General features: G+C 33.6%; 2 protein-coding genes across 3 annotated transcripts; both read right to left on the bottom strand.

Moving 5' to 3' along the window:
* Window positions 1-2,770: 2,770 nt before the first annotated feature.
* LOC115995924 (mediator of RNA polymerase II transcription subunit 15a-like) lies at window positions 2,771-5,450 on the bottom strand. Its single transcript, XM_031235071.1, has 4 exons — window positions 5,297-5,450; window positions 4,479-4,590; window positions 4,163-4,283; window positions 2,771-3,525 (listed from the first exon to the last, which is right to left on the bottom strand). Exons 1-4 carry the CDS (start codon window positions 5,416-5,418, stop codon window positions 2,771-2,773), a joined length of 1,110 nt encoding a protein of 369 aa, XP_031090931.1. The 5' UTR covers window positions 5,419-5,450.
* A 4,979-nt stretch (window positions 5,451-10,429) lies between these two features.
* Window positions 10,430-14,398, bottom strand: LOC115996797. Of its 2 annotated transcripts, none has more exons than XM_031236210.1 (3): window positions 14,218-14,398; window positions 11,609-12,567; window positions 10,430-11,185 (listed from the first exon to the last, which is right to left on the bottom strand). In XM_031236210.1, the coding sequence occupies exons 2-3, from the start codon at window positions 12,538-12,540 to the stop codon at window positions 10,705-10,707; spliced, it is 1,413 nt and encodes a 470-aa protein (XP_031092070.1). In that variant the 5' UTR covers window positions 12,541-12,567; window positions 14,218-14,398; the 3' UTR covers window positions 10,430-10,704. The 2 variants fall into 2 exon arrangements, with proteins under 2 accessions (XP_031092070.1, XP_031092071.1); XM_031236211.1 differs by lacking the exon at window positions 14,218-14,398 and adding an exon at window positions 14,104-14,211.
* Window positions 14,399-27,943: the final 13,545 nt, after the last annotated feature.

Here is a 27,943-nt window from a genome sequence, read left to right as displayed (position 1 = left end):
AGTTACTTGGTTGGATTCAACATTGTGATGTTCTGTTATGTTTCAACAAAATACTTCGGGGTGTGGCACGCACGTGATCAGTGCCTTTGATACCACACATGAAGCATCTTTGCTGCTGGGCCAAAGTTATATATGAATGAGGTTGCCCTCGGCTAGTTGGATTACTTAAGATTGCGACACAATTGTGTGAATAGCTGATTTAGATTTAGTCACTAACTTAAAATCTTTAAAGCTTGAAATCAGTCAAATTGTGTCTTTTAGAAAAGGAATCCTACAGGGATTTCTCTAAGACATAATTGTTATCACAAGGGATAAATTAAGGTTTAGCAACAAGTGCAACCGAGCAAAACCATGTCACGTTTTGTGGTATGCAAACCCAAGAATAAGATACCAACTTTTGTCAATATATTCTAGAAGCTCACTTCGTGGCCTATAGCAATAAGTATTACCAACGAGAATACTATGATGGTACACATGACCACAAATTAAAGCAAATTTGAGTAAATAGATGTTCTCAAATTTGGACAAGAGGATTGAAATTATGCAATTGTGAACTAAAAACGAGGGTTCGCCTTTAAGAAACATAGGTCCAAAATAACATCTGATGGAAGAAGATTTTAAGAAATTGGGTTAATGAAAGAATTAAGCCCAAATCTGAAATCAAATGGGTCGAGCATTTAAAGCTAGTTCAAATGCTTTGAAACAAAAGGACCCAAAAAAAACGGCTTAGATTTTAAGCCCAAATTAAATTTGCCTAGAATTTAATAATTGTAATAGGCTTCAATTTAATTTGCTGGACAGCATAATCCATCATTTTGATTTATTAATTGAACCTTATAACCATAATAGGCACAATTTCAATTAAGAAGGACATTATATTGTTCATTGGGTTAGTTGAATTGGGCCAGACCCAGACCAACATGATGTATTTAAAAATAGTTGAGCATATGTGAAACTAGCTCAACATTTTTCCTTGGCCCATCAAAAAAAATGCAGCATACGTGAATCAAACCTAGATGTCTATTCACCCGCAGCCAATCGCAAGAAGGAAAACGGGAAGACAAAGGCGAAATCGACACCACAGTGCCTTACTGTCGACGTCCACCTCCTGCAGAAAAACGTCGGCGCCTCTCCATCCGACACAAGGAAGAGGGCTCCGTCAGTCGTGAACAACACCCACTGGCGGCATCGTTCTCTGCCGTCGCCAGCCCACGGCCGCCGTCGGTGATCCTCCGAGCAGATCAGACCGTCGTTGATGCAACGACGCCGCCATTGCTGCCGGACCAGCCAGACGCCATTGCGCCGGAAGTCGCAAGTATGCAAGAGCAGGAGCAGCGAGCTAGGGAACGAGTTCCGCCGCCGCGATCTGCGATCTCCGCTGCGAACATCGTCGCCTGAAGTGGAGCCGAAGCGCCGAACGTACAGGACCTTCGTATCCATCGCAGATGCGCCGATCGTCACGCCTCAGTCGCTGCCTGCCGATCGCCGGCCTTTATGTATGCAAGTACCTCCGGGGCCGTCGCCGCCGCAACCAACCGGAGCAAAAAAAATTAAAACAGGTTTTGATTTTTGATTTTTATTTTTGCAGGAAAAAAAAACTTTGTTCCAAAGAGTTAAAAAAAAGGTTCGTTCCTTTTTTTTTTTTTGGGTTTCGAACAAAAAAAGATAAGGAAAAAGATTTTGTTTTGCTGCTTTCGGAAAACAATTGTATATAATCTGATATCATACAATGTTCTATATTAAGCAGATAATTTTTTCTACTAAAAAGATGATATCACCTCTATAATATTGCATAGACATAGTAAAAAAAATATATGATTGATGTAGGAAATATCTATGTTCATATGAAATAGATATGTATATACACACCGTAAAAACTCACCGATATAGGATATATGCATGCAGGCAGAAATTATTTTAGGATTCAAATATAACTTGCATTCAAAAATGCATATCATAACAAGTATAACTTGTATTGAAAAAATTGATTAAAATTACCGTTCACCACGGTGTACTGAGCGTGCTGATAACGTGTTGAGATTTTGGAAGCGTGTTGAGATTTTGGTGCCCGTTGGCTATTAGCTCCTACTCGATGGACATTGCAAGTAATTGAAAGGAAAAGAGAGATAGAAAATAGGGAGAGAATGACTATTTCATTAGCCTGACTTTGTACATATTACAAAGGATATATATAATACTGAATCATAACGGAAACATAATGAAGACATAAATATGTCTGTTACATAATAATTCCTAATAATGTCCACTAAATACAAATATTTATAACATAATTAAATTATTTCTTATTTTTCTCATATTTATTTTAGTAATAATATAATTACTTAAATCCTACTCCGTATTAAATACTACTATCAATCTTTTTAAGAATTGTTGCAATTAATTGAGTAATAATTTTGCAACGCTCAATATTAGAAATTTCATCTTCTTTATTTTTATTATCTAAATATATAATAAAAAATTTATCTGCATGACACATGTAATTGAACAGTTATTTGCTCTAATTTAAGCAAGGAAAACATCAGAAAACATAATAGATCTAACCAATTTCATCAATTGCGCTATATAATATTCGATGTTATAATTTATATAATTATATATCGATCCAAATATTCTTAAAATATTATAAAAAAAATTCATTCCGTGCAACGCATGGGAAGTGTTCATAATAGCAATCTAGCATTCTAATCTCACTGCCATCACTATTATTCTAAACAAATAAATATTTTCATAATTTTAACCGCTCTAATCACTACACTTCCAATTTAACCTCCGTTTTTATAATGAATTTAAGCTCGTGATCGTCTGCATGGCAGTTCAGTTGGTCATCGGGTGAAGTTTGGGAACAATGACCCAGGTTATTCTGCTGTTGTATGTTTGAGCAGTTAGTTTGTTGGGCAATCACCCTAGATTGCTGGTGCTGCATGTCAAGTAAGTTGTTGTGTTGAATATTTGCAACACTCTGCTGCTGTTGAGTTTGTTGTTGCGTGAGGACAGATTGGGTTGGTTGCTGTTGGTTCTGCTGAAGAGAAGGCTGCATGACAGCTTGCTGAGATGACTGGATCTGATTTTGTTGTAGTAAGTGTTGGTGTTGCTGCATATGAGATTGCATCAAAGATAGCTGCTGCTTCATCATTTGATTGTATAAATGCTGGTGGTAAAGAATTTGTTGTGAAGTCTGAGATTGTTGTTGCTGCTGCTGCTTCATCATTTGATTGTATAAATACTGCTGCTGAAGAATTAGTTGTTGTAGCTGCTGCTTCACCCATTGATTGTGTAAATGCTGCTGCTGAAGAATTTGTTTCATCATTTGATTGTATAAATGCTGCTGCTGGTAAAGAATTTGTTGTGAAGTCTGGGAATTGGCTACCATCCCTTGGCCCATGGTGTTTGCCACTGAGTTTTGAGACACCAATTGTTGTCCTGTTTGAGATTGATTGGTCACCATAGGAATAGAGAGTGGCTGTCCTGGGCTGTTAACCTGGTTTTGCATTACATTGTGTGTCCCTATAGAAACAACAGAATGTGAATTGAATGCCAAGAAATATGCTAAACAACCAATAAAAATGGAGACCTAATCATTTTAAATTTTAAAATACACTAAGGCCCTGTTTGGTAAATGGTTATTGGCTGATTGGGTTGCCTGTTTGGGTTAGAATGTATGATTTGTTGATAATATTAGCCGATTGTAGAAAGTTGTTTGATAAATTAGCTGTTAGCTGATAGCTGTTTGGTATAATTTCTTTTCTCAAAAAGCTAATTGAAAAGGCTGCTTTGAGTAGCCTTTTGAATTTTAACATTTTGGAGTCACAAAAAGCTTATTAACCAAACAACTAATAGTGGTCAAATAAGCCAAAATTGGCTGATAGGCTGATTATTTACCAAACAGGGCCTAAATATGAACAACCATATTCCAAAATTAATTTAATACAAATAAAAAAGAAAAATGATATTCAGAAATGGTAATAAAGCATACATAGCAAAGTACTAAACAAAGACCTACATGAAAAAGAATCTTCAAAGTTGTAACTTAGAGAATAGAGTAATTAGATTGAATATATAGTCAAATGTCCTCTTCAACCAAGCTGGGACTTTTACATATTATTTAAAGCAGAACAAATAGATGAGGCTCCTGTTATTTCACCTGGAAGTTGGGGATTCTGAGCACTAGTTGTATTGTTAGATTGCAGAGAATTGGCCATGAGAGTTTGTGATTTTGTCTCAACTGACAACATCTTTAAAGATATCTTCCTCAGATAATCTGACTGCAATAAAATTAGACAAGGAAGGAAAAGGTGTCACTAAGGAAGGCCTTAAGTGTGTGTATATATATAGATTGCACACACAATTTTCTGATACTAAAAATAAAAGAGTAAACCAATTCAATAATTATCATACATAAATATGCATCATAATTAAAACAGTGGAGAGATATTGGTAATTACACACCACATACACACCTGACTTACAGCAGCAGTATAAACCTTTTCCTCAAACCTTACTGCAATTTTCCTAAGCTCATGACGCGCTTGTCGTCCAAATAAGTGACGATGCTTCTTTAAAGTCTCCATTCTGTAGCCATCAGTGTAACAAATATGGAAATATATAGTATCATATGTAAAAGAAAAGCCATCCCCCAGTCCTTATATCGTGCATTGTGGACCATGGGTCATGATTGATATTGCAGTTGTGTTGAAAGGATATTGTAGTTGTGTTGAAAGGATACTGCAGTTGTGTTGAAAATAAACTGCAATTGTGCGGAACAGAGGTCCACCATATAATTTGTGGCCATCCCCAAGCACTCATCCGAGTATTAACCAAACATAAATAAAATGTACAAGCTAGGATTATAATACACAAACCTAATAAAAAAATGTTTAAGATTTTCTTTTCTCCTAGCAGAGAGTAGGAGTTGCAAATACAAGACAAGTAAAAGCAGCCTTCTCTACCTTCAAGCCCTATCTCACCGAGTATAGATAAACATGTACATTGTTACAATAACAATTCAAGAAATAAAACAAGAAGCATTGGCCTTATTGAATACGAGGATGTTTATGGCCCCATTGATTAAGGTAAATCGCTTAGCTGTGATCCGGTGGAATCTATGTGCAATTCTTCATGCTTATCAACCAGCGTAAGATATGGATTAACAGTATCGATCAATTCCCACAGAAAAATAGGTATTCTCAAAAAGCTCCAGTAAGAATTTCAAAAAAACCAATTATCACCATAAATCAAATGTATAGAATTCCCCCCAAAAAATGTGTGAGAGACTTACATCTTGTTGACAATCCTATGACGCGATCCTGGTTGTAGCCGAGCCCGCCAATCGCTAGTCTCGACAGCTCCGTTTGCCACCTGACCCTGAGCTTGGGCCGTTCTCCAATTATTCCCATCCATGAATGGATTCACAGATTACAGATACAACTCAGTTCAACGAGATTGGTACCCATAGAAACCTCAGAGAGAGATCATATACTCCGCAAATCAGAAACAAACTACAAGAATTGAATGCAGGAAATTATTTATATGCGCGATAGGGGTTGGAATACGCCAGATCCCTTGTAACGGCCTATATCCAAGCCTAATTAAACCCTAGTTAGACCTATCTCGTTTAGTAGGGTAAATTATGCCGTGGACCCAAGGTAGACCTGGTCCAATACGATGCCGTTTCACTATTTTTTTTTTTTTTAAATTACTAAACATATAGCATTGAAATTTGTAAATGTATATACATACATACATACATATATATATATATATATATATATATATATATATATATATATATATATTCTACGTACTAAAACGCACCAGAGGACCGATAAAACACACCATTCCACACAATATACCAAATGCACCTATTCACTTAAATTCATCAATATACTTAATAAAACACATCAGTCTACATATTAAAATGTACCACAACGTGTCTCATGTCAGATTATAAGCATACACTATTTACACATTAGAAAACATGTGCTAAAATATGCACCATTCTACCTATTAAAATGCACCGCAACTGTGTGTTAAAATGCACAATGCCACTTATTAAAAATCCCCGCCCCCAGATTATAAACATGCATTATTACACTTATTAGAAAACTATGTGTTAAAATACACACCATTCAACATATTAAAATGCACCAGAGGACGGATTAAAACACACCATTCCACAACATACTTATTAGAAACACATGTGTTAAAATACATACCATTCAACGTATTAAAATACACCAGAAGACGTATTAAAACACACCATTCCACAACACAGTTACACATCATTCTACGTATGAAAATGTACCAGTAGATAGATTAAAACATACTATTCCACAACACAGTTAATGCATCAACATACGTAATAAAACGCACCACAACATGTATTCAAATGCACCACACTATGTACTAAAATGCACCATTCCAATTCACGTAATATAAATACGAAAATTACCATAATAACCCCACTTAAACATACGCGAATTTTAGTAGGATTAATGAAATTGGACGATGCAGATTAGGTCGCATAACCGCACCAGAGCTCGCCGCCGCATTTGAACAAATACATACATACATACATACATACATACATACATATCTATATATCTATATATATATATATATATATATATATATATATATATATAGGGTCATAATCAGGTGTGGTTGTGCCTTCTCGTGCAGTCGGTGCGGTTTACACCACTCAATGTTAAGAAATACACCACTCAATTTTAAGAAATACACCACACAAATATGCACTATTAGGTACACATCACTAAAAACACACCACTACGTATGAAAAATTACACCACACAGTGTTAAGAAATGCACAATTAGAAACAAGGGAGTTATGAGGTGTTTTTATGCATTTCCATTGTGGTGCATTTCTTAACATTGAGTGGTGTAAGATGGAATTATAGCCATGGATCTAATTTAATCGAGCGCACAATATTGCCTACTAATTTTTAAAACACGCGCACAATTAAGGATACAACTATAATTACCTCATATTATTTTTCATCGTTACTTGTAGTGCATAATTTTCACTGCTGTAGTGCACATTTTTGTGCCTAGTAGTGCACACTTTTATACCTAACAGTGCATGTTTTCTGTCTTAGAGTTCATGCTATTAACTATTAGGAGGTTAGTTTTATGTTCTGTAGTCCACGTTGTTGTATCATACAGAGCGAAAGTTTGTGTTTTCTAATCTAGTGCACAAAATGCACAAAATATTTTTTAAAATGCACAAACCATCAACGTGTGTTAAAATGCACAAAATATTTTTTAAAATTCTTCTTATATCAATTGTTGGTCTAAAGGCAAAGAGAAAGTTTAGAGGATGAAGTTTGAATAGACTTTCTTATAATTTTTAAAAATTTCAAAGAAAGTGATTACGCACGTAAAAATGTTAAATAACATAGTTTTTATTCCTCTGTATTTTTGTATTACATAAATATTTTTCCAAGGTGATCGGGTAAACAAATGAAAATGATGTGATCATTTAACTCTTCATTTGGATGAGAAACACAAGCTTTTACAATACACTAAAGCTTCTTACAATGATATGTGTCTACTTCTAATGTTGCTCTTTGAACGGGTGATACGTGGCACGATTTTGAATGATTGTTAATTTGTTTATCTTCAAAGTATATTTGTTTAAGACAAGCATGTGCTTTTAAATAATAATAATAATAATTTAATCTTTTCATTCTTAAGATGTTATATGCAACTCCCAAAGCTTCGATTCAATTAATGATTAATAATTATTAAAAATTTCAATTATTAGTTTTTTTTTTTTGAGTATTACTGTCTTTGTTACAATGTAGTATCTGTTCATCTCCACTGATGGCTCAAACTCACTCCCATCATCCATGTGAAAGTATAAACTGGGACAGCCGAGACGCGAAAGCCAAAGCCTATGGGGTCGTTTCTGTAACTGGATAACCAGCACTGAAAACCGTCTTTACATTGGATGGTTTGGTGTTTTGATGATCCCTACTTTATTGACCGCAACTTCTGTATTTATTATTGCCTTCATTGCTGCTCCTCCAGTAGATATTAATGGTATTCGTGAACCTGTTTCTGGATCTCTGCTTTACGGAAACAATATTATCTCTAGTGCTATTATTCCGACTTCTGCAGCTATAGGTTTACACTTTTACCCAATTTGGGAAGCGGCAAGCGGGTGCCACTAAACCACAAGGTCTTTGGCTAATTGTTAGTTAATTTGATTTGAAATCCTTTATTAACTGAATTGTTAGTACATAGATATGCTTTGAGAGGAGAGATGAAGGAATGCCTAATGATTGATAAATATAATAGAATTTTCATTGCCAGGATATATGATTCTTGATTAAGCTACTACAAAGTTTATAAAAGAATTTTTACATACTAAAAATCTCTAGATATTCCTTTGATGAATTTTACATAAAAGCAACTTAAAAAATTTAACATCTTCTTATATCTCAAAAGTTATGTCATCTTCTTATATTTCAAAAGTTACGGGATCAAGTATTCCTTTGTTTGTACTAAGTCTTAGGTTTTTCATACAAGATCCAAGTTTCTAACAAATTATTATTGAAATGCTTTTGAAGTTGAATAGCTAGGAATAGGAGGCTAGGAAGTGAAAAATAATGTTGCAAAATTGATTCAAATATAGGAAGGAGAATAAGGTTTGAATTCTCTACTTTGCCCCTCCAATTTTAAAGGGTTTTTGAGCTTTCCATTATTATTTTTGGTAAATTTACAAGGTTTTTCTCTCCGTTCGTTCGCGCTCCGGGAGGGGGAATCGTCACTTGTGCGAATTGAACCCGGGTTCTCCCAAAATTCCTCCCCACAAAGAGAGCTCACTTACCACTTGAGCTACCCCACTAGGTTGAGCTTTCCATTATGTTGAAACGAATCTCTAATGTCAAGGACCAAACTCGCCACTTGACTCATAACTGAAGGATAAAAAAATGGATAGACCATAATTAGGGACTAAGTCAAAAGTTATATAAAACTCAAGGATCAAATATGCAACTTTTCCTACAGTAAATGAGTTAATACCCAAATTAGTCACTATAGTGGCTTTTCTCAATTTAATCCTAAGTGACTTTTTATACTCAATTAAGTCCAGACTTTGATAATTTTACCCAATTTAATCTTACGTTAACAATTTCATTAGTTGACGGTTAAAAGCAGGGTTATAGGTAATTTCTCCTCCTTCCTCCCTTTTGGTCAAATTGCCATCTTCTTCCTCATTTCTCCGCCATCTTCTTTCATCGACTGTAATTATATTTAAAAAAAAACTTAAAGTGGCAAGAAAAATAATGAAAAAGATCAGAGGAAGATACATAGAGAAGGGAGAGAGAGAGATGGGTTAGGTTTTGTGGATGGGATTTTATTTTTTGGGTTTTGACTTATGGTTATGGCGATGGAAGTTGCTGGGAAGTTGATGACAGGGAGATTGGGAAGGAGATGCAAAGTTCAAAATGGTGACAGAAGAAGAGCAAAGAAGAAGAAAATGATAAAGGGAAAGAGGACAGAGCCTACCATTGATGAGTTTGCTGAATTTCTCGCCTAGAAACTCACTGCATGACTACTTCGAACTTTCGGCCATCCGGCCAGAAATCCACAATGGAGATGTGAATTTTTCTTCTTCAACACTGTTGTAGGGCCGTCTTGGAAAAACACAATGGTGGAGTGGGGGGAATGAGAATCAGAACAACACTGGAAATGAGTTGAGCTATTGGCTTCACATCTCCATCGTGGATTTCTGGCTGGAAGTTCAGTGTCGTCATACAGTGAGTTTCTAGGCGAGAAGTTCAGCAAGCTCATTAATAGTAGGCTTTGTCCTCTTTCCCTTTACCACTTTCTTCTTCTTTGCTCTTCTTCTGCCACCATTTTAAACTTTGCATCTCCTCCCCAATCTCCATGCCATCAACTTCCCAGCAACTTCCATTACCATAACCACGAGCCAAAAGCCAAAAAATAAAGTCCCACCCACAAAACCTAACCCATCTCTCTCTCCCTCCCTTCTCTATGTATCTTTCTTTGATCTTTTCCATTAATTTTTCTTGCCACTTTTAAGTTTTTTTTTTTTTTTTTTAATACAGTCGATGAAAGAAGATGACGGATAAATGAGGAAGAAGATATCAATTTGACCAAAAAGGAGGAAGGATGAGAAATTACCTTATTAACCTTACTTTTAAGAGTCAACTAATGAAATTGTTAAAGGATGATTAAATTGAGTAAAATCATCAAAATCCGAGATTTAATTGAGTATAAAAAATCATTTAGAATTAAATTGAGTAAAACCACTATAGTCGAGAACTAATTTGGTATTAACTCTACAGTACATACTACGGAGTAAAATATCTAGTGTCATCACTCACTATACGGAGTAAAATATCTAGTGTCATCACTCACTATGTGACCAACATTGCAATCATGTCATAATTGAACAAATTCCATAAGATTTGAGTTACAAATATATACATACAACTGTCGCCAGAGATCTTGTAATGCAATACAAAGCAAATTTGCATGCTAAATCTGAGAAACCAAAAGGAGAAGCTAAAGAGCTATAGAATCAACACATGCAAAGAAATGGTAAGATATAGTATCCTAACTCCCCCATGATTGAATATATACACAACCACCACTAAAAGCACAAAAATTCGATACAATACCTGCACGATACGCAGCTCAGAAACTCGGAAACATCCACCCTATAGTCCATCCAAGGAGCACGCCCACGCCAACAAGACTCAAACCCAGCGCAAACATTAGTGCATACTTCCCGAAATCGTACTTAGGACAGCCTCGCTTTTCCCGTTTGCCTCTGGCAAACTTGTGCCAGTTCTTCCTTTGTTTCGTTGTTTTCTGAGGCAGCCAAGGTAATGTTACTGGAAATATTCCGGATATCGGCTGGCTCCTGTTGTTCTTGATCTGGAAGTAGAGGTTCTCTAGTTGCAGAAGATGGAACCATTGCTTGTAGGCAAAAAGCTGCGACGCTTGCCTGAAGATGAGCTCGACAACACGCTCCTTTTCTGCGCAGGCTCTCTTTGCTGCAATCTCTGCCTGCCTTGCCCGAGTTTGAGAATGACGGAGTGCTTCCAAGAGTTGAGCCTTGTTGGAATCGTTATCGTTTGCATTTGTTTCAGGCATAGGTCTTTGGTTGCAGTCACTGTTTCCCAGAATACGAAGTATCAGAAAGAATACGCTCATATGAAATTTAACAGAGTAAAGGCTCAAGGGCCAATTCCCCCTTCCAACACTTGGTCTTAACTGCACAGTTTTTGCTATTGTTGGGACTCCAACTCGTGACCTGGTTCTGGTACCACTTTTTAGGATCAAAGGCTTACCACTATGCCAAAAACTATAGCTCACAGCGAAGACGCAACTTTATTTTCTTATAAACCGCCATCACATTTTTGAGAGGCAGGGTTCTGGACTTGGCCCTTTACCGGCCTCTGCCCAACACATCTGTACTGAGAAACCAGATATTATGTATCTGGGCATATTTATCTATGTAAAATAGGCACAGTTTATAAGCTCTATTGAAGCGTTATAAAGAATCGGAAAGCAGAAAATTTTATAGGGGCAATACCTCAATGGCTTGTTGGTACCAAGCTGCAAATGCTCTTCCCACTGTTTTTGATACACACTTTTCGAGAGAGTGTTTCTTTGTGTCTGGGTATTTATATTTTTCTGTCCAGAAGAGCGGGCTTTAGGATCCAGAAACAAAGCATTACCTCGTTTATGATCGACCCAGCCCAGACGAACACACCGGTCCCCTTTTGCGCTAGTGGTCTGTGGTTGGGGAAGATCACAATTCTCAATAAGATCATGAGACCTCTGTGCAACCAAGAAAGCAAGCTCCTCTGTATCTGCAGTGCGCCACCATGGCTCAGACTTCTTATCACTAATCCAAGGACAGCTTGAATCAAAAGAAAGCTCGCTGGCTGGTTTAGAGACTGGGCAATCAACCGATTCTGTCATTCTAAAACTGGTGGGATCCTTGATGCTCTCGAGTTTAAGACTATTATCATCTAGGGAATCACTAGCAAATGCAGTGTCGAATTTGTCTTCTGTTCCAAGGTCATTTTTTACACTAGCCGACATTTTAACCTGAGAATCAAGTAAAGATTTATCCACCGTAAACTCGTCAACATATTCAATCTCATATTCACTAAGCTTGGAGGTTGAATTTCCAAAGGACGAAGAACCCTGCATCTCGTCTAAGGAAAGGAGCTGTTCGCCAGCTAAACCTCCTTGATATCCGTAATTAGGTTTAAGATGTAGCCACCATCTCGAGTTAGGAGATAGATTCGAATATGAAGAGTTCCAATTAAAAGGGAGGAAACACGCTCTCTCAGCATCTTGCGCATTGGCGGCAGATGCAGGTCCGGTATCTACTTCTTTCGCTGAGGGTGATGCTGGCGGACAACAAGCCAACTTCGGGGCTCTTTTGGCATCTTCCTGGACAAAGCATCGGTTAGCAGTTCTCTGCCAAGCAGCCCTTGCTTCAGCCACTGCCATTATTCGCCCGTTCTTCTGCACATTTCACTGCAAAACGGAATGAAGTCGCTCATAAAACGCAGGCACCACAAGTGAACCATCACGCATGGATATTGAAAGATGAAAACCCATATTCCTCACTACAAAGAATTTTGGCAATTATATGGCAATACAAAACACTAGAAATGTTGGGCAGAGGCCAGTAAGGGCCAAGTCCAGCACCCTGCCTCTCGAAAATGTGTGGCGATCTTAACAAGTGGTATCAGAACCAAGTCATAGTTATCCTAACAAGAAAGAAAGAAGAGAACAAGACACTTCTGAGAATAAAACCGATATCTTATTCAATATTAACGGAAAAGCTCAATTCACCTTTCAGCTGAAAAACACAGCCATGTATTCCACAATGAAACAAATCCAACTTCAATTATACATCGGAATATCCAAAATACATTTCTTTTTAAATACTTCAAAGAGGTCAAGAGTTTTCAATCTCATAACAATGAATATAAACAAACACATCCAAACATCGTGCCCAAGGTTAATAAAAGAAGGATCAGTTTTATGCTCCTAATCTCTGCATGCCAACAAGGAAATGGCAAAGAAAGCAAGACAAGTTTACACTAATATATATCATGAAATAAAATTTCAAACTAAAATAGTTCAAATGAAGACTTCTGCTCCACTTGAGTCAAGATATCATTTCCATTCTATCGGAACACAAAGGCATCCATATGAAATATAAAACAAATGGCATCAGAATAAACCAATTTAGTCCGAAAACTGTAAAACTAAATAATACTTGCAAATGACAGTGCCGGCAACACTGGTCGTCTCAAATAGAGTCATCCACTGCTTTATCCCTTAACGAAGTTAAACTACAAGCACCAATGGAACTGTTGAGACAACCTTAAAAGATCATTTAGCAAAACTGTAGTTAACCTTTGCATTTCCAAACTACAATCCACACTCACGGAAAAAGGGTTTCTTCAAGCACTAGGAGAATTAGAGAACGAAAGGGGACTATAAAATTAGCTAAAGGACAAATAGCAGACGGATAAGAAAAAGTTCTAGAAGACAAAAGGAAACAAGATCAAGCATCATAACACAACATAACCAAATATGGCAATAGATACTCCAAAATGAAGCATTTGAGGGTTACAAGAAATCAATTATGAATCCCCTTGCCGACACTATCTTAGCACCAAACAAGAAAAAACAAGACAATAGCACCAATCATAAGTTTCCACTTTAGTTAGATATTTTAACGAAAAAAAATAATAAAATCAAATATTGTTGCAAAAACAAAAGTCAGACAACCCAGATATCTCCCGCAATTAAATCGCAGCCCAAAAACACAGCATCAGAATCAGAATCAGAATCAAGAATCAAGAAAAACCCATGGTTCATCAGCCGCAGAAAAACAACACAGAATTAGTTAAATATTGGAATAAACGAAGTAATCAACAAAGAACCAAGAACAGATTTTTTCCACAATTGAAAAAACATTAGAAAACCATAATCAAGAAATGAAAACATAAACCCAGACACCAGTACTTCTAACAGGAAGCTTTAATCAAACCTCACCTTAGTAAAACAAGTCATCAATCACCTTAGAATACACAAATTAAAATTAGACTAGAAACTATGAAACATGAATGCATATGAAGAATTATCTAAAGACAGAGAGGAGGGGGGAACCTGAAGGAGAGTGTAAACCAAGAAAGAATTGTTGGACTCTGAAAGAGAGAGAAAGGGAGAGATAGATGGGTGTCTTTGGGTTCAAAAGACAAGATTTTTGCTCATCTTTTTAATTTCATTTTCCATTTTATTTTTAATTTCATGCTCCTATCTTGCCTTTTCTCGTTTGTTTTCAGTTACCATTATCTTGTTTGTTGCTTTCTTTACTCTGCTTATGTATACGAGAGACCAACGGCAGCAGCAGAGTATTGTTTTGTTTTTTAACATCAAACGGCGCCGTATAGAATAGACAACCTGGTCCAAAGCACCTAGAATATTTTGTGCAGGACTGGAGTGCAGTAAAAGAAAAACTAATAAAAAGGAATTTTTAAGAAAAACTAATAAAAAGGAAATTTTATTAAAAAGGAAATTTTATTTGCACCATCCTAAATTCTATTTGCACCATTTTTGAATAGATTTGTTAGTATTATAGGTAGTACAAATAGAACAATCTACCAAACGCGTTGTGGTCAAGTGAAGGTTACAAGTTCAATCCCCAGTGGAAATATGTTGGCACAACATACTACATTCTAATAGAGTTAATAGTATTCAAAAAATAAAGATAGAACAATCTGTTCTTTGTACCATCTTCATTCAAATTAGTTAAATATTATGTTTTTATTTTAAATTGGGATAGTATAATAATTTTGTCTATAATATTTTTTAATTATCTTTTATAGTATCTAACGTTGAATAAATTTTAATGATAAAATTAATTAATTTTTTTTTGTTATTCTAATGTTCTTTATAACTCAAATTTTTTGTATGCATTATTTTACCTTATTATAAAAATATAATAAATTAATTTTGAACCGCTAAAAATTGTAAAAACACATCAACATCGTAATAAGATATAAAAAGAAAATTTTATTTCATTTAAATCCAATAAAACATTATCGTGAGTACAATTAGAGCATACATACTCATTGTAACTATTGATATGATTCACATATGGAGTAATCCATGCATATGCTACGAATTTATTATTATTATTATTATTATTATTATTATTATTATTAATTTAAATATTAAAAAAAGATATTAAAATTTGCAATATAATAATATAGTTGAACTTTCATATATTCGGTCAACTATCTATTTTCATAACATACAAAATTAAAATTAAAATTTTGTATGATTAATATAAAAAAAAAAATTGTATCAGTAAATTTAAACTCTAATCAGATGAATTTTTTTATATGATTGTATAATACAATGTATATGCAAATAATATTTACTAACATGAATATATGCAAAATCTATAATATAATTTATGTAATTATAATTTATATTGATATATTTATAATTAAAATAATTACATTTAGAAATTAAAAAAAAAAAGATAAAATTTTAATTTTGTATGATTAATATAGCGCATAAGTATATGTATGTAAAAAAAATATATAAATATTTATGAACAAACATTCGTTTATTTTATAATTTCATTTGCTTAATTCTATTTTATATTTTATTAATTATAATTAAAGGAATTTCATTTTCAAATTAAAAGCTAGAATTTAATCTTTAAATTTGAATGGATTAATGTAGTCCCTAACTATATTACGTATTAGACAGATTTCTAAATATTTTTAAATTTTTAATTAAGAGTATGAGTTTAGACTGATTTTAAAATAAATTTTTTTAATGAGTACCCACTGTAATAATTAATGTGCATAATACAAGTAATTACAATACTATAAAATAAAAGTGTTATATATTTTCATATTGTACAAAATACTATAAATATAATGTATGTCTACATAAATGATTAAACGAAACATTCATAATAATTTTTTTATAGATAAATATCATATAATTTTTTACTTGCATGAAATAATATTTTTATTTTAAAATTTTGCATTGATATCCAAGTTTTGTTTCAGAATCTACTTTTAGCTATTACTTATAGTCAAACATAAAGGACATCGTGAGTAAAGAGATTAGGACGAATCAAAACTCTCTGAATTGAGGATTTGAGTATTTAACAATGTTTTAAATTTGATAATGTCAAACTACATTCAAAGCATATATAATTCATTCAAACTATGAATCGTTACAATTATTTTAAGCATAATTCATTCATTATTATAATTTTAGTTATTTTATTATGAATACGAAAGTAGGGAAGAATATATTTTATTAAGAATTGTATTACCATAATTTAATGTACAATTGAGGTACGAATAGAAATTTTGCTACAATATTTTATAAAATTACGCAAACTCTTAATAGTATAGAAGTGTTTTGGTCGAGAAGTTAAAACTGAGAATTTGTTTTTATTAATAGTATAGATTACGTTGCAGGAAATATATATACTGTATTATTACGATTAGTAATTTTAATCTAGAATTTTATTACGAATAGAAAAGTAGGGAAAATATATTTTATTAGGAATTGAATTACCATATTTTAATGTGCAATTGTAGTAAGAATAGGAATTGTATTACCATATAGTTTACAATATTACGCAAACATATGAGTGCTTTGGGCAGGAAGTTAAAATTGATGATTTTATTTTTATTAATAGTATAGATTGGTAATTTTAATCTAGAATTGTATTACGAATAGGAACGTAAAGAAGAATATATTTTATTATGAATTGTATTACCATATTTTAATGTAGAATTGTATTACGAATAAGAATTGTATTACTATATTTTACAATATATTACGCAATCCTTAATAATATAGGAGTGTTTTGGGCGGGAAGTTAAAATTGAGGATTTTGTTTTTATTAATAGTATAGAAGTATATATATATATATATATGTGTGTGTGTGTGTGTGTGTGTGTGTGTGTGTGTGTTTAAATGTGGCCGTGCCTTCCCGTGCGGTCGGTGCGAGTCACGCCACTCAATGTTAGAAAATGCACCACTCAATGTTAGAAAACGCAACACAATGAAAATACACAAAAACATCAAAAAACATTCCACACACCCAAAATAATGCATCATAACTCCTCTGCCCCTAATGATGCTTTTGTTAACACTGTGTGGTGTATATTTTCATACCTAGTGGTGTGTTTTTTGGTGATGCGTACCTAATGATACATATTTGTGTGATACATTTTTTAACACTGAGTAGTGTATACTTGTATACATAGTGGTGCGGCAACACTAACAGCACGTTAAGAGACGGCCACATTTGCTTATTACCCTATATATATTCTTTTAAAATAAAAGTAATATGCGATATGTGTAAAACCGCCCGAACAAATAATTTGAGTTTGTCGTGTAAGAATGGGGAAGTTTAGAGAGTGAATTGTGGGTCCGGTGGTCATCAATATGGAATTATCCACAGAGATGAAGTGCGGCGACCTTATGGTACGTGTAAAAGTCTATTATTATTATTATTTTAAAAAATTACACTTTTATCCTTAAATTATAGAATAATTGTAAAATTCGTGATCATACTCATTTCTCGTTTCTAAGTTATCAATGTCGTTACACTTTTTGTCATTTTACTAATAAACCATTAGATACGGAATTTGCAATTTTAGTATAACTTAGTGACGAAAAATGAGCGGGAAAGGACAATAAGTGTAACGCCAATGATAACTTAGGAACGGAAAGTGAGCATAATTAACACTTAGGGACAAATTATGCAATTATCTTACAAATATTATACTATTATTTTTTAACAGGACAAAAATCATAAAATTATTCTTACATCATTAAAGTTTCACACACATACATATGAGTAATGCTACGCACCCCTCATAATCTCCCTTTTGACATGACACTTTTTATTTGATGATTTAGAGTGTGTTTGGTAATATGGAAAATGATTTTTGAAAATTATTTAACAAGCTTTTGGTGTTTGGCAACGTCCGGAAAATGTGGTCAACAGAAATCATTTTCAGTTGACCAAGGAAAATTAATCCTTTTTTTCAAAAAACAACTTCCGGAAGTCATTTTCTGGAAATGGATAATCACTCCGGCTTGTGCGGTCGTCCCTCTCTCCGTTCCGACGGACTGGTTTCCAACCAGAGCATTTCTAAACTAGTGCAAACATCGTTTGTTTCCTTCTTTTTTTATATAAATATTATCATTTTATATATTTTTTGTATTTGAAATAAAATAAAGGTATATGATTATACAATTCTACTCATTTTCCGGAAAATGAACCAAACACACCCTTAGTCTTTGAAGTTAGTGGGGTCAAATTCATGACATCCAATTGTTATAAGCCATGTTGCAGGTTGAATTTCAAGTGGGAGGGGGGATTAGATTTTTACTAGGTTTCTTGTGATATGCGTGGACTAATTTGCTCATCCAATTAAGATGATCTGACTTTTTACAAAAAAAAGTCGCACGACGCCATTTTCTGTTTTCAGAAAATGACTTATTTTTTACCCGGAAGTCATTTTCCGGAAAAATGAGATCATTTTTCGTGGTCAACGAAAAATGTTTTCCGTTGACCACATTTTTCGGAAGTTGCCAAACATCAAAAGCCCAGAAAATGATTTCCAGAAATCATTTTTCGGGTTACCAAACACACCCTAAAGTGAAAATTAGAGAATTTTCTAGAGAAACAGAAAATATGAGAAGTTGGAAAAATGAAAAATAGTTTTATTGTTTTCAGTTTCTTTAGTTTAAACTTTTTACATTCATCACTAACCAATTAAATACAGATTGTGTTAGGTCGGACCAAATAATAAAAACTTTGGCCTAGTCCACAAAATAACTAATTTTGTCCTTCAATTTTATTAAGTTAGGTGTCATTATGTTTTTCAATGCCTAATTAAATATGAGCCGCATCAGGCCGAACAAAACAATAAAATACTTGGTCGGACACTACCCAAATACCAAAAACTATTTTTCCCCTTCAATTTGTTTTGTTCAGAATTATTGTATGTATTAATTTATGTATAACCCAATGGGATAGCTCAAGTGGCAAGTGAGCTCTCTTTGTGGGGAGGAATTTCGGGAGAACCCGGGTTCAATTTCCACAAGTGATGATTCTCCCTGGGCCAGCTCTTGTGCCTCCCAGAGCGAACATAAACGGACGGAGAGAAAGACCCTATAAATTTTCCAAAAAAAATTAATTTATGTATACATTTATAGGAAGATGTTTCATTCCGCTCATAAATTTCCTCTCTAATATTTTTGTCTCTCCTGATGTGACTTCCATTCATTTGGTGCTTATGAATTGATTGAATCACTTCATTAGAGATGAATTGACAAGGAAAATTAGGAGGGGTATCTAGCATACTTTTATTTTTATTATAATAAGTTACAAGTTAAAAATTATTTATTTACATCATTTTATTATAATTATTATTAATCTTTAAAAATACACTAAATTTAAATTTATAATTTTATTTTAATATAAATAATAATTATTATCATCATTAAAATAATTAATATTTTTATAAAAAATAACTTCCTCATAGATTTATGTTCATGTTTTTAAAAATGAATCAAACAGATAAAATACAATTGTATCACTTTCAACCAAATAGAAAAGACCATTTTATGATTTTTAGCAAAAACCAAACAATGATAATTTTTTTTTCTAGAAAATGATTTATCTTTTGAATCTTACTAATGACATTTATAGATTTTTTTTTCTTTTTTGTAAAAATATATTATGATGTAGTTGAGTGAATAACGTGACGAGAATGACACGACAAAATATATAACATGGCAATGATAATGTAGAAATTATGGATGACAAACAGAGATGAAAATAGGTTAGGCCAATGTGAACTTGGAAAATCAAGCATGAGTCTATTATGAGACCTTAAGGCATGAATCATCTGTAAGTATGCTTTTTTAGGTCTAAAATTAAGCATACAATATAAGCATGATCTGACCTAAAGTCTTTTTAAAGCCCTATTTAATTGCATGCAATTAAAGAGACTTTGTTCTAGGCTTTAAATGTGTTTTGAGTATATTTAAAATCTACATGCTATATGCTTTATAAAGCCTACATATTTAATTTGTTTAAAAAATAAAACGTAATATAACAATAATAGTTAAATAGTTACCGTCGCAAGCCACAACAAGTGTTCAGGTAGTGATAGCAACAGGCTTCCTCAACCTCAATCAATTTAAAATAAAAAAAATTAAGATAAAACTCATGATCAATTGTCAGCCAATCAATTTTCTCACTCTACCACGTCTACTACTTACTACTACTATGCAATATGGGTTCGCTACTCCTCACACTAAGTGGGAATTAGGGAGAGATGAGAAAATTTGAAAATTATAAATTCAGGATTTTAGTTTTAGAGTTTGATATGTATAGTTGGTCTATTTTGTAAATATAAAGGATATTAAGTAAAAGTGAAATATTATCAAAAAAAAAGTAAAAGTGAAATATATATTTATCTAATATATCTACTATACTAATAAGAGCCAAAAAGAGTTAGGCCTAAAATGGGTAGAAAAAATGGCGGTCAAATTATTTAATCAAATGGATGGTTCAGATGAATTATTTAATCAAATAGATGGCTAAGATAATTCAGATTAATATTATTAATAGAGATTACCTAATTTAACCTTACTTTTATGATTATCCGTTAAGTTTTCCGTTAAATATTCTCTTCTCGGTTAATATTCTGTTAACTTTTAACTTACCCATTAATTTCTATAAGAAAGGTCTTAGGTTCGAACCTCATATCAATCAAATTTGACATAATTAAGTTTCTCACTCTATTTTACTTTTATTAAATTAAATAAATTAGTAGCTACAACAAAAAATGATACATATGTATTTCTTTAATTTAGAATTATGTGTCTACAATACCTTTATTTGAAAATATTATTCATTATTAAAAAATTAAATTTAATAAGAGAAATAATTTCATTAGTTATATTGTCTTTATTTTCTCCCATGCAAAGATTCTTTACATTCAAATTTATCAATTGATATTCATTACATTGTCCATTATCTTATTTTTACAATATCTTGTAATTAAATATCAAAGTTATCGTACAAAATTTATGTTATATACGGAGTATTTATTTACCAAGTATTTTATTAATACTATGAAAAAAAAATTTAAATAGTTTGAAGCTAATTATATTAACTACGGACCTTGTGGTCTAGTGGCATCAAACCCTTCCCTTCCCTTTATACGGGAGGTGGTGGGTTCGAGCCTTAGTGGAGTACAATATAGGTTGAGAAAGTAGTTATGAACAAACTACTTGAGGATTGGTTGACAAAGAGAGTACTCAACCAACAAATTGAAGTGGAATCACTCTATTTTACTCTTATAACCCATTACGCAGCAAATTGAAGCGAGAAAGTACCTTTTAATATCTTTGAAATACATAATATTTTAAATTTTCAATTTTTTATTAATTTATTTAATCGTTTTTCTTAAACTAGGGATTTCATTATCCACAATAACTCATTTAACAATAATGGTTGAACCAAATGAACCCCAAGCAGAACACCTAAAGGAAAGTCCATAGCTCCTATATCATAATCTCATTGCATGATGTTGTCATCTATGCTACCAACAATATTCGAATTGCAAATAACACACTACCAACAAAAAGGAAGAGAACAAATATTAAAGATGAAGACAATGACAATGTTACTCAAAATAGAATTAAGAACCACTTAAAAAAATTCAAATTAAAAGTAGTATTTATTTAGACTATCATTTTTAGACCAAATATTTAGACTATCGATTTTACAAGGTTGCAAACATTTATTTTAGTAATAATTATAATGAATTTTCTATATTATCTTGGATTCATATACTTTGAGTTAGATATTTAAATAAAAAAATTCGACATTCAATTACCCATGTATAAACTTCTCCTATATAATCTTGCATTGATATACTTTCAAATATTTATTTAAATATAAACATTGGGCATTAACCCATTCGCGCAATGCGCGTATAAAACTAGTATTTATATATAAGCAAAACCTGTATGCCTATATAAGTTTACCCTTAAATATATATATAAAAAAAGTACTACTTGGACTTCAAAAACCTACTCATAACTTTTGCTCCTACTTGTGTTCAAATGTTATTGGAGAAAAAAAATAAAAAGAAATGAATAAAAATTCTGACCGTACCCTCTTATATTAAATTGTCAAAACATGCCACATTATAGAGAGTAAAAAATGAGAATATAAAATGAAAACTTATATAAATTTACTCTAAAAATATAGGTCTAGACCTATATTTTCTTTTGAAAGGGGTCTAGACCTACTTAGTTAAACATGTCTTAATATAAGCTAAAGTTTAAAAAATAAAATTTAAAATTATCCAGTCTTGAAAAGTAGAAAAAGATTTTATTTTTTTTTAAAAAAAAAACCTCCACTGTACAAAGTCAGAAAGTTTTTAAAATCTGGGTGCCTATCATTTTCCTGGGAAGAATTGAAGAAATGTGCGAGTTTGAAGAAGCTGGAAATTGCTTACACGTGTTATCAGATAAATCCTCCAGAATAGGTCGATCGTCAGGACACACAAATTATTCTGAACTCGGATCTACTTTAATTTGTAAGGTGTATCAAAATTTTGAATGTTAACCATTTACTTTTTAAAAATTCATAATTTTTTATAATACAAACACACAATGTGAATGTTTATAATTTACATACTAAATGTTTATAATTTACCTTTTAAAAGTTTACAATTGTATACTACGAATGCACAATATTAACATACACAAATTATATTTTTGACTTAGAAACACAATTTATATTTTAAAAATTTATAATTTGAATACTAAAAATACATAATTTAAGACCAAAGTCTACCTTACAATATGAGACCGGTGAATCGTTTAACAACTTATCAGGACTTGACGTATTTAAATAGTTGCCTAACTTATAGAGATATCTTTTCCCACAAGTATCCAACCAACTTTCAGAGTTTCAGCACAAGTTTTTAGTGTTTTTTTGACCAAAATTAGCTCCTTGGTTGATCACCCCTTGTTTTTAGTGCTTAAAATCCACGGTCTACCTAATTTTTATTTTTTATATTTAATTACTGAAACATTTAATTAGTGTTTGGTTAGTTACTTTTTATCATACTATTAAATTAAATACTAATTATCATATTTGTTTGTTTATTTTTATTATTATATTATTAGAGAGTGCATTCAAGTGTGAACCATTCACTCAAGAACGAAATAAAAACGCATGTCATCCTTTCACGTGTTCATATCTAACGAATCAGGAACACTGATTTTTTTACAAATACGGTGGCATTTTTGTAAATAATATAATTAAACATCGAAGTGCGAGTAAAATGTATTATAAGTGCAAGTAGCAGTTTCATATAGTGAACCTAAGTGCAAGTAAATTGTAATACAAGTGCAAGTAAAATGTATTACAGATGCAAGTAAAATGTACACTGAGCCATAATACTAAGTGCACCTAATGCTATAACTAGTTGCACCTAACGTTATAATTAGGTGCACCTGAGTGCATAAATGTTAACAATGTAAATTACTTGCACTTGTGAGTGATTTTACTTTCACTTTTTACTTGCAAATATGCACCAGCTACTTGCACTTATAACACAATTACTTACACCAAAATTCAAATTATTTACAAAAATGCCACCGCGTCGATTTTTAAAATTACATATGATTCGTTGATCTGGATACATAGAGGCTGCGATGCGTTCTCATTTCTTTCCTGGGCGAGGATTCGCACCTGAGCACGCCCCATATTATTAGATTCAAAATTTTTTATTTATCATAAATCTTATTACCTTTCATTCCCTTATTTTTAAACAATAAAATTAAAAATGAGTAACAAAAAAAAAAGATAAATGTAAAAATCATTGTCCATGCATTTAATATGGAACTTTAATATACTAGTTTTACACGCGCATTGCGCAAATGGGTCAATACTTTATATTTAAATAAATATTTGAAAGTATATCAATGCAAGATTATATAGGAGAAGTTTATACATAGGTAATTGAATGCCGAATTTATTTATTTAAATGTGTAACTCAAAGTATATGAATCCAAATAATATAGGAAATTCATTATAATTGACACTAAAATAAATGTTTGTAACTTTATAAAATCGATAGTCTAAATACTTAGTCTAAAAACGATAGTCTAAATAAATACTACTTTTGGTTTGAATTTTTCTAAGTATTCTTAATTTTCTTTTGAATAACATTGTCATTGTCTTCATCTTCACTATTTGTCCTCTTCAATTTTGTTGGTAGTGTGTTATTTGCAATTGGGTTACTGACTTACTGTTGGTAGCATAGATGACAACGTCATGTAATGAGATTATGATGTAGGAAGCTATGGATTTTCCTTGTTGTGTATACGACTAGATCTTAGTTGTACTATGAACTCTTGATCTTTTGCAAATGCATGTTGATATTTTGCAGTAGTAGTTTGTTCCCTTACATGTCTCATGTGGAAGTATTGAATAAAATATTATTGTAATATTTATTATATTTGTATAGGTTCATGAGTAGTACCTTTTGTTCTATTTTTCATAACTTGTTTACTTGATAGCAACAACATTAACTCTGCAGGTAGTTCGAATATTGATGTTACAACGTGTCCAATTTTATCAATAATTTTGCACCTTGCACTTGTTCATTTTCAAGTTCATATTTTTAGAATTAGTAGGAATGTGTGTAGTACTTGATTTGTTTGTGTGTGTTTGTTTTTTTTTAAAATTTTTTTTTTATTGAATTGATATTAACCTTTGAGTTAAATTGTTTTCCACTTTGTGCATAAACCTTTTTTTTTTTTTAAAATAGTGACTACATCCTATATACCAAGTATTTTTGTTGTGAAGGTTGATGTTTATTTTGCCTGTAATCTAAGTATGTTGAGTCTAGAAGATGAAATGAATTGTAAATTTATATTAGTTCTAATATATTTAATGAATACACAATAAGTATTTTACATACAGGATAAATGAATGAATCAACGGTGACTATTTTACATACAGGATAAATGAATGAATTCCCTCAATGCCTTGACCACTTCCTCATTCGAATTACCCCTTTCCAAATTTGAAATAGTCTTTCCTTGCCTCATTGGAGTGCTTTTCATTAGCACCACTAAGAAATTTTAATTATATAATTATATTTTCTAGAAAATATATATCAATTTGAGTTTAAGAAGCATATAAATAAAAGAATAATGTTGTAATAATCAACCCAATTTCAAAATCGAGCTCTTAGCTGAGTGGCTTATAGCTTAATGACACCTCTGTGACTCTTTAAAATACGAGGTCACATGTTTGAATTCCAATGGAGTATTGACTCTAAAAGATTAAGATTGTTGGTTTTGTGACTCTTGGATAGTCAAAGGCAGGCCAACACTACCTGTTAGAATAGCGAGAATATAGGAAAAATGTAGGAAAAATATATGGAGAGAATATAGGTATTGTATTGGTCAGAATTGCTTGTCCCTTTCTCCATGTATGGAGGGTCTATTTATACATATTTTGGGCCTAGAGCCCTACAGGGAGTAAGAATCCTGGACTACATCATATTGGGAATCCGTGTTACATTATAACTACTAAGCTCTAATCTTGCTAATATTAAAAGTGCTAAGTCTAATCCTTATCGAACTCTTCGGTAGCTCTGCGTTGGGTCTCTTTCTTGGGTTTTGTTGATCCAGTTGCTCTCTTGGGCCGGTCCATGTGACCCAGACCTAGTGTATTATCCATCATCCAGTCCCCCACTTTCTTGAGATCTCGTGGCTATGAAGTCTCGGGAAAGTATTCTTGCTCTTTTGGGCCAGTCCATGTGGCCCAGACCTAGTGTATCCATCATCCAGTCCCCCACTTTCTTGAGATCTTGTGGATACGAAGTCTCTTGAAAGTATTCTTGCTCTTTTAGGCCAGTTCATGTGGCCCAGACCTAGTGTATTATCCATCATCCAGTCCCCTACTTTCTTGAGATCTTGTGGATACGAAGTCTCTGGAAAGTATTCTTGCTCTTATAGACCGGTCCATGTGGCCCAGACCTAGTGTATTATCCATCATCCAGTCCCCTACTTTCTTGAGATCTCGTGGCTATGAAGTCTCGGGAAAGTATTCTTGCTCTTTTGGGCCAGTTCATGTGGCCCAGACCTAGTGTATTATCCATCATCCAGTCCCCCACTTTCTTGAGATCTTGTGGATACGAAGTCTCTTGAAAGTATTCTTGCTCTTTTGGGCCGGTCCATGTGGCCTAGACCTAGTGTATTATCCATCATCCAGTCCCCCAGTTTCTTGAGATATTGTGGATACGAAGTCTTTGGAAAGTATTCTTGCTCTTTTGGGCCTGTCCATGTGGCCTAGGCCTAGTGTATTATCCATCATCCAGTCCCCCACTTTCTTGAGATCTTGTGGCTGTGAAGTCTCGGGAAAGTATATTTATCCTCTTTCAACATTTTTTTGCATATAAATACCCACTCACCCATTATTTTTTACTTTCGCTTTCTCCATCTAACCTCTCTCTTCCCTCCTCCTTCTCATCTTCCTTTGCCTTTGACCGACCTCCTACTGCTACTAGTAAGTCTTTTGGTGATCTTCTTCTCCCTTCTTCTCTTCTCTCTCTTTTTTTTATTCTTTATGTCTGACTTACGTGGCTAGCCCCTTTGGCTGACTCTCGTGCCTGTCTCCCTTAGCTGACTCTCGTGGCTGTCTCCCATTGCTGACTCCCGTGGCTGTCTCCCTTGGCTAACTCCCGTGGCTTTTTCCCTTGGCTGACTCCATTGGCTGTCTCCCATGGCTGACTCCCGTGGCCGTCTCCCTTGGCTGACTCTCGTGGCTGACTCCCGTAGCTGTCTCCCGTAGCTGACTCCCGTGGCTTTCTCCCTTAGCTGACTCCCATGGATGTCTCCCTTGGCTGACTCCCGTGACTGTCTCCCATGTCTGACTCCTGTGGCTGACTCTCATGGCTAGTGTATGAGTCTTCCATTGCCTAGTGAGTATACGTCTCTTCCACACGGTGGTGGGTATACGTCTTCCATTGCCTAGTGAGTATGCATTTCTTCCACACGGTGGTGGGTATACGAGTCTGTGACTGGCTAATTAGTATAGTTTTTCCACGCGGTGGCGGATATATGTCTTCCATTGCCTAGTGAGTATGCGTTTCTTTCACACGGTGATGGGTATACGAGTCTACCACTAGCTAATAGGTATAGGTTTTTCACGCGGTGGCGAATATATGTCTTCCATTGCCTAGTGAGTATGTGTATCTTCCACACGGTGGTGGGTATAGGAGTCTGCCACTGACTAATGGGTATGAGTCTTCCACACGATGGTGGGTATAAGTCTTCCATTGCGTAGTGGGTATGCATTTTTCCACACGATGGTTGGTATACGAGTCTGCCACTGGCTAATGGGTATGAGTCTTCCACATGGTGGTGGGTATATGTCTTCCATTGCCTAGTGAGTATGCGTTTCTTCCACACGATGGTGGGTATACGAGTCTGCCACTGGCTAATGGGTATAGGTTTTCCACACGGTGGTGGATATGAGTCTTCTACTGCATAGTGGGTATTTGCAGATTGTCTAGACTTATTCCCAAGCCTCGTTTTCCTAATTACCCAGTGAATTCTTAGACTTTAATCCATCTTACTCTTTAGACTATTATCCTATGACAACTAGGTTCTACCCCAGACCTAGACTTCTTATCTATCCCTCCTGATTGCCCCTGTACCCTTTACTGCCTGACCTTGTCAAGTTTATACTTTCGGTCGTCATCTTCGTTTGCTCTATTGCTACCTGAAAGAT

The sequence above is a fragment of the Ipomoea triloba genome, chromosome 11 (assembly GCF_003576645.1).
Source record: "Ipomoea triloba cultivar NCNSP0323 chromosome 11, ASM357664v1".
NCBI lineage: Eukaryota > Viridiplantae > Streptophyta > Magnoliopsida > Solanales > Convolvulaceae > Ipomoea > Ipomoea triloba.
The sequence above is the reverse complement of the archived record's forward strand: the minus strand, read 5'-3'. Positions and strand labels throughout refer to the sequence as shown.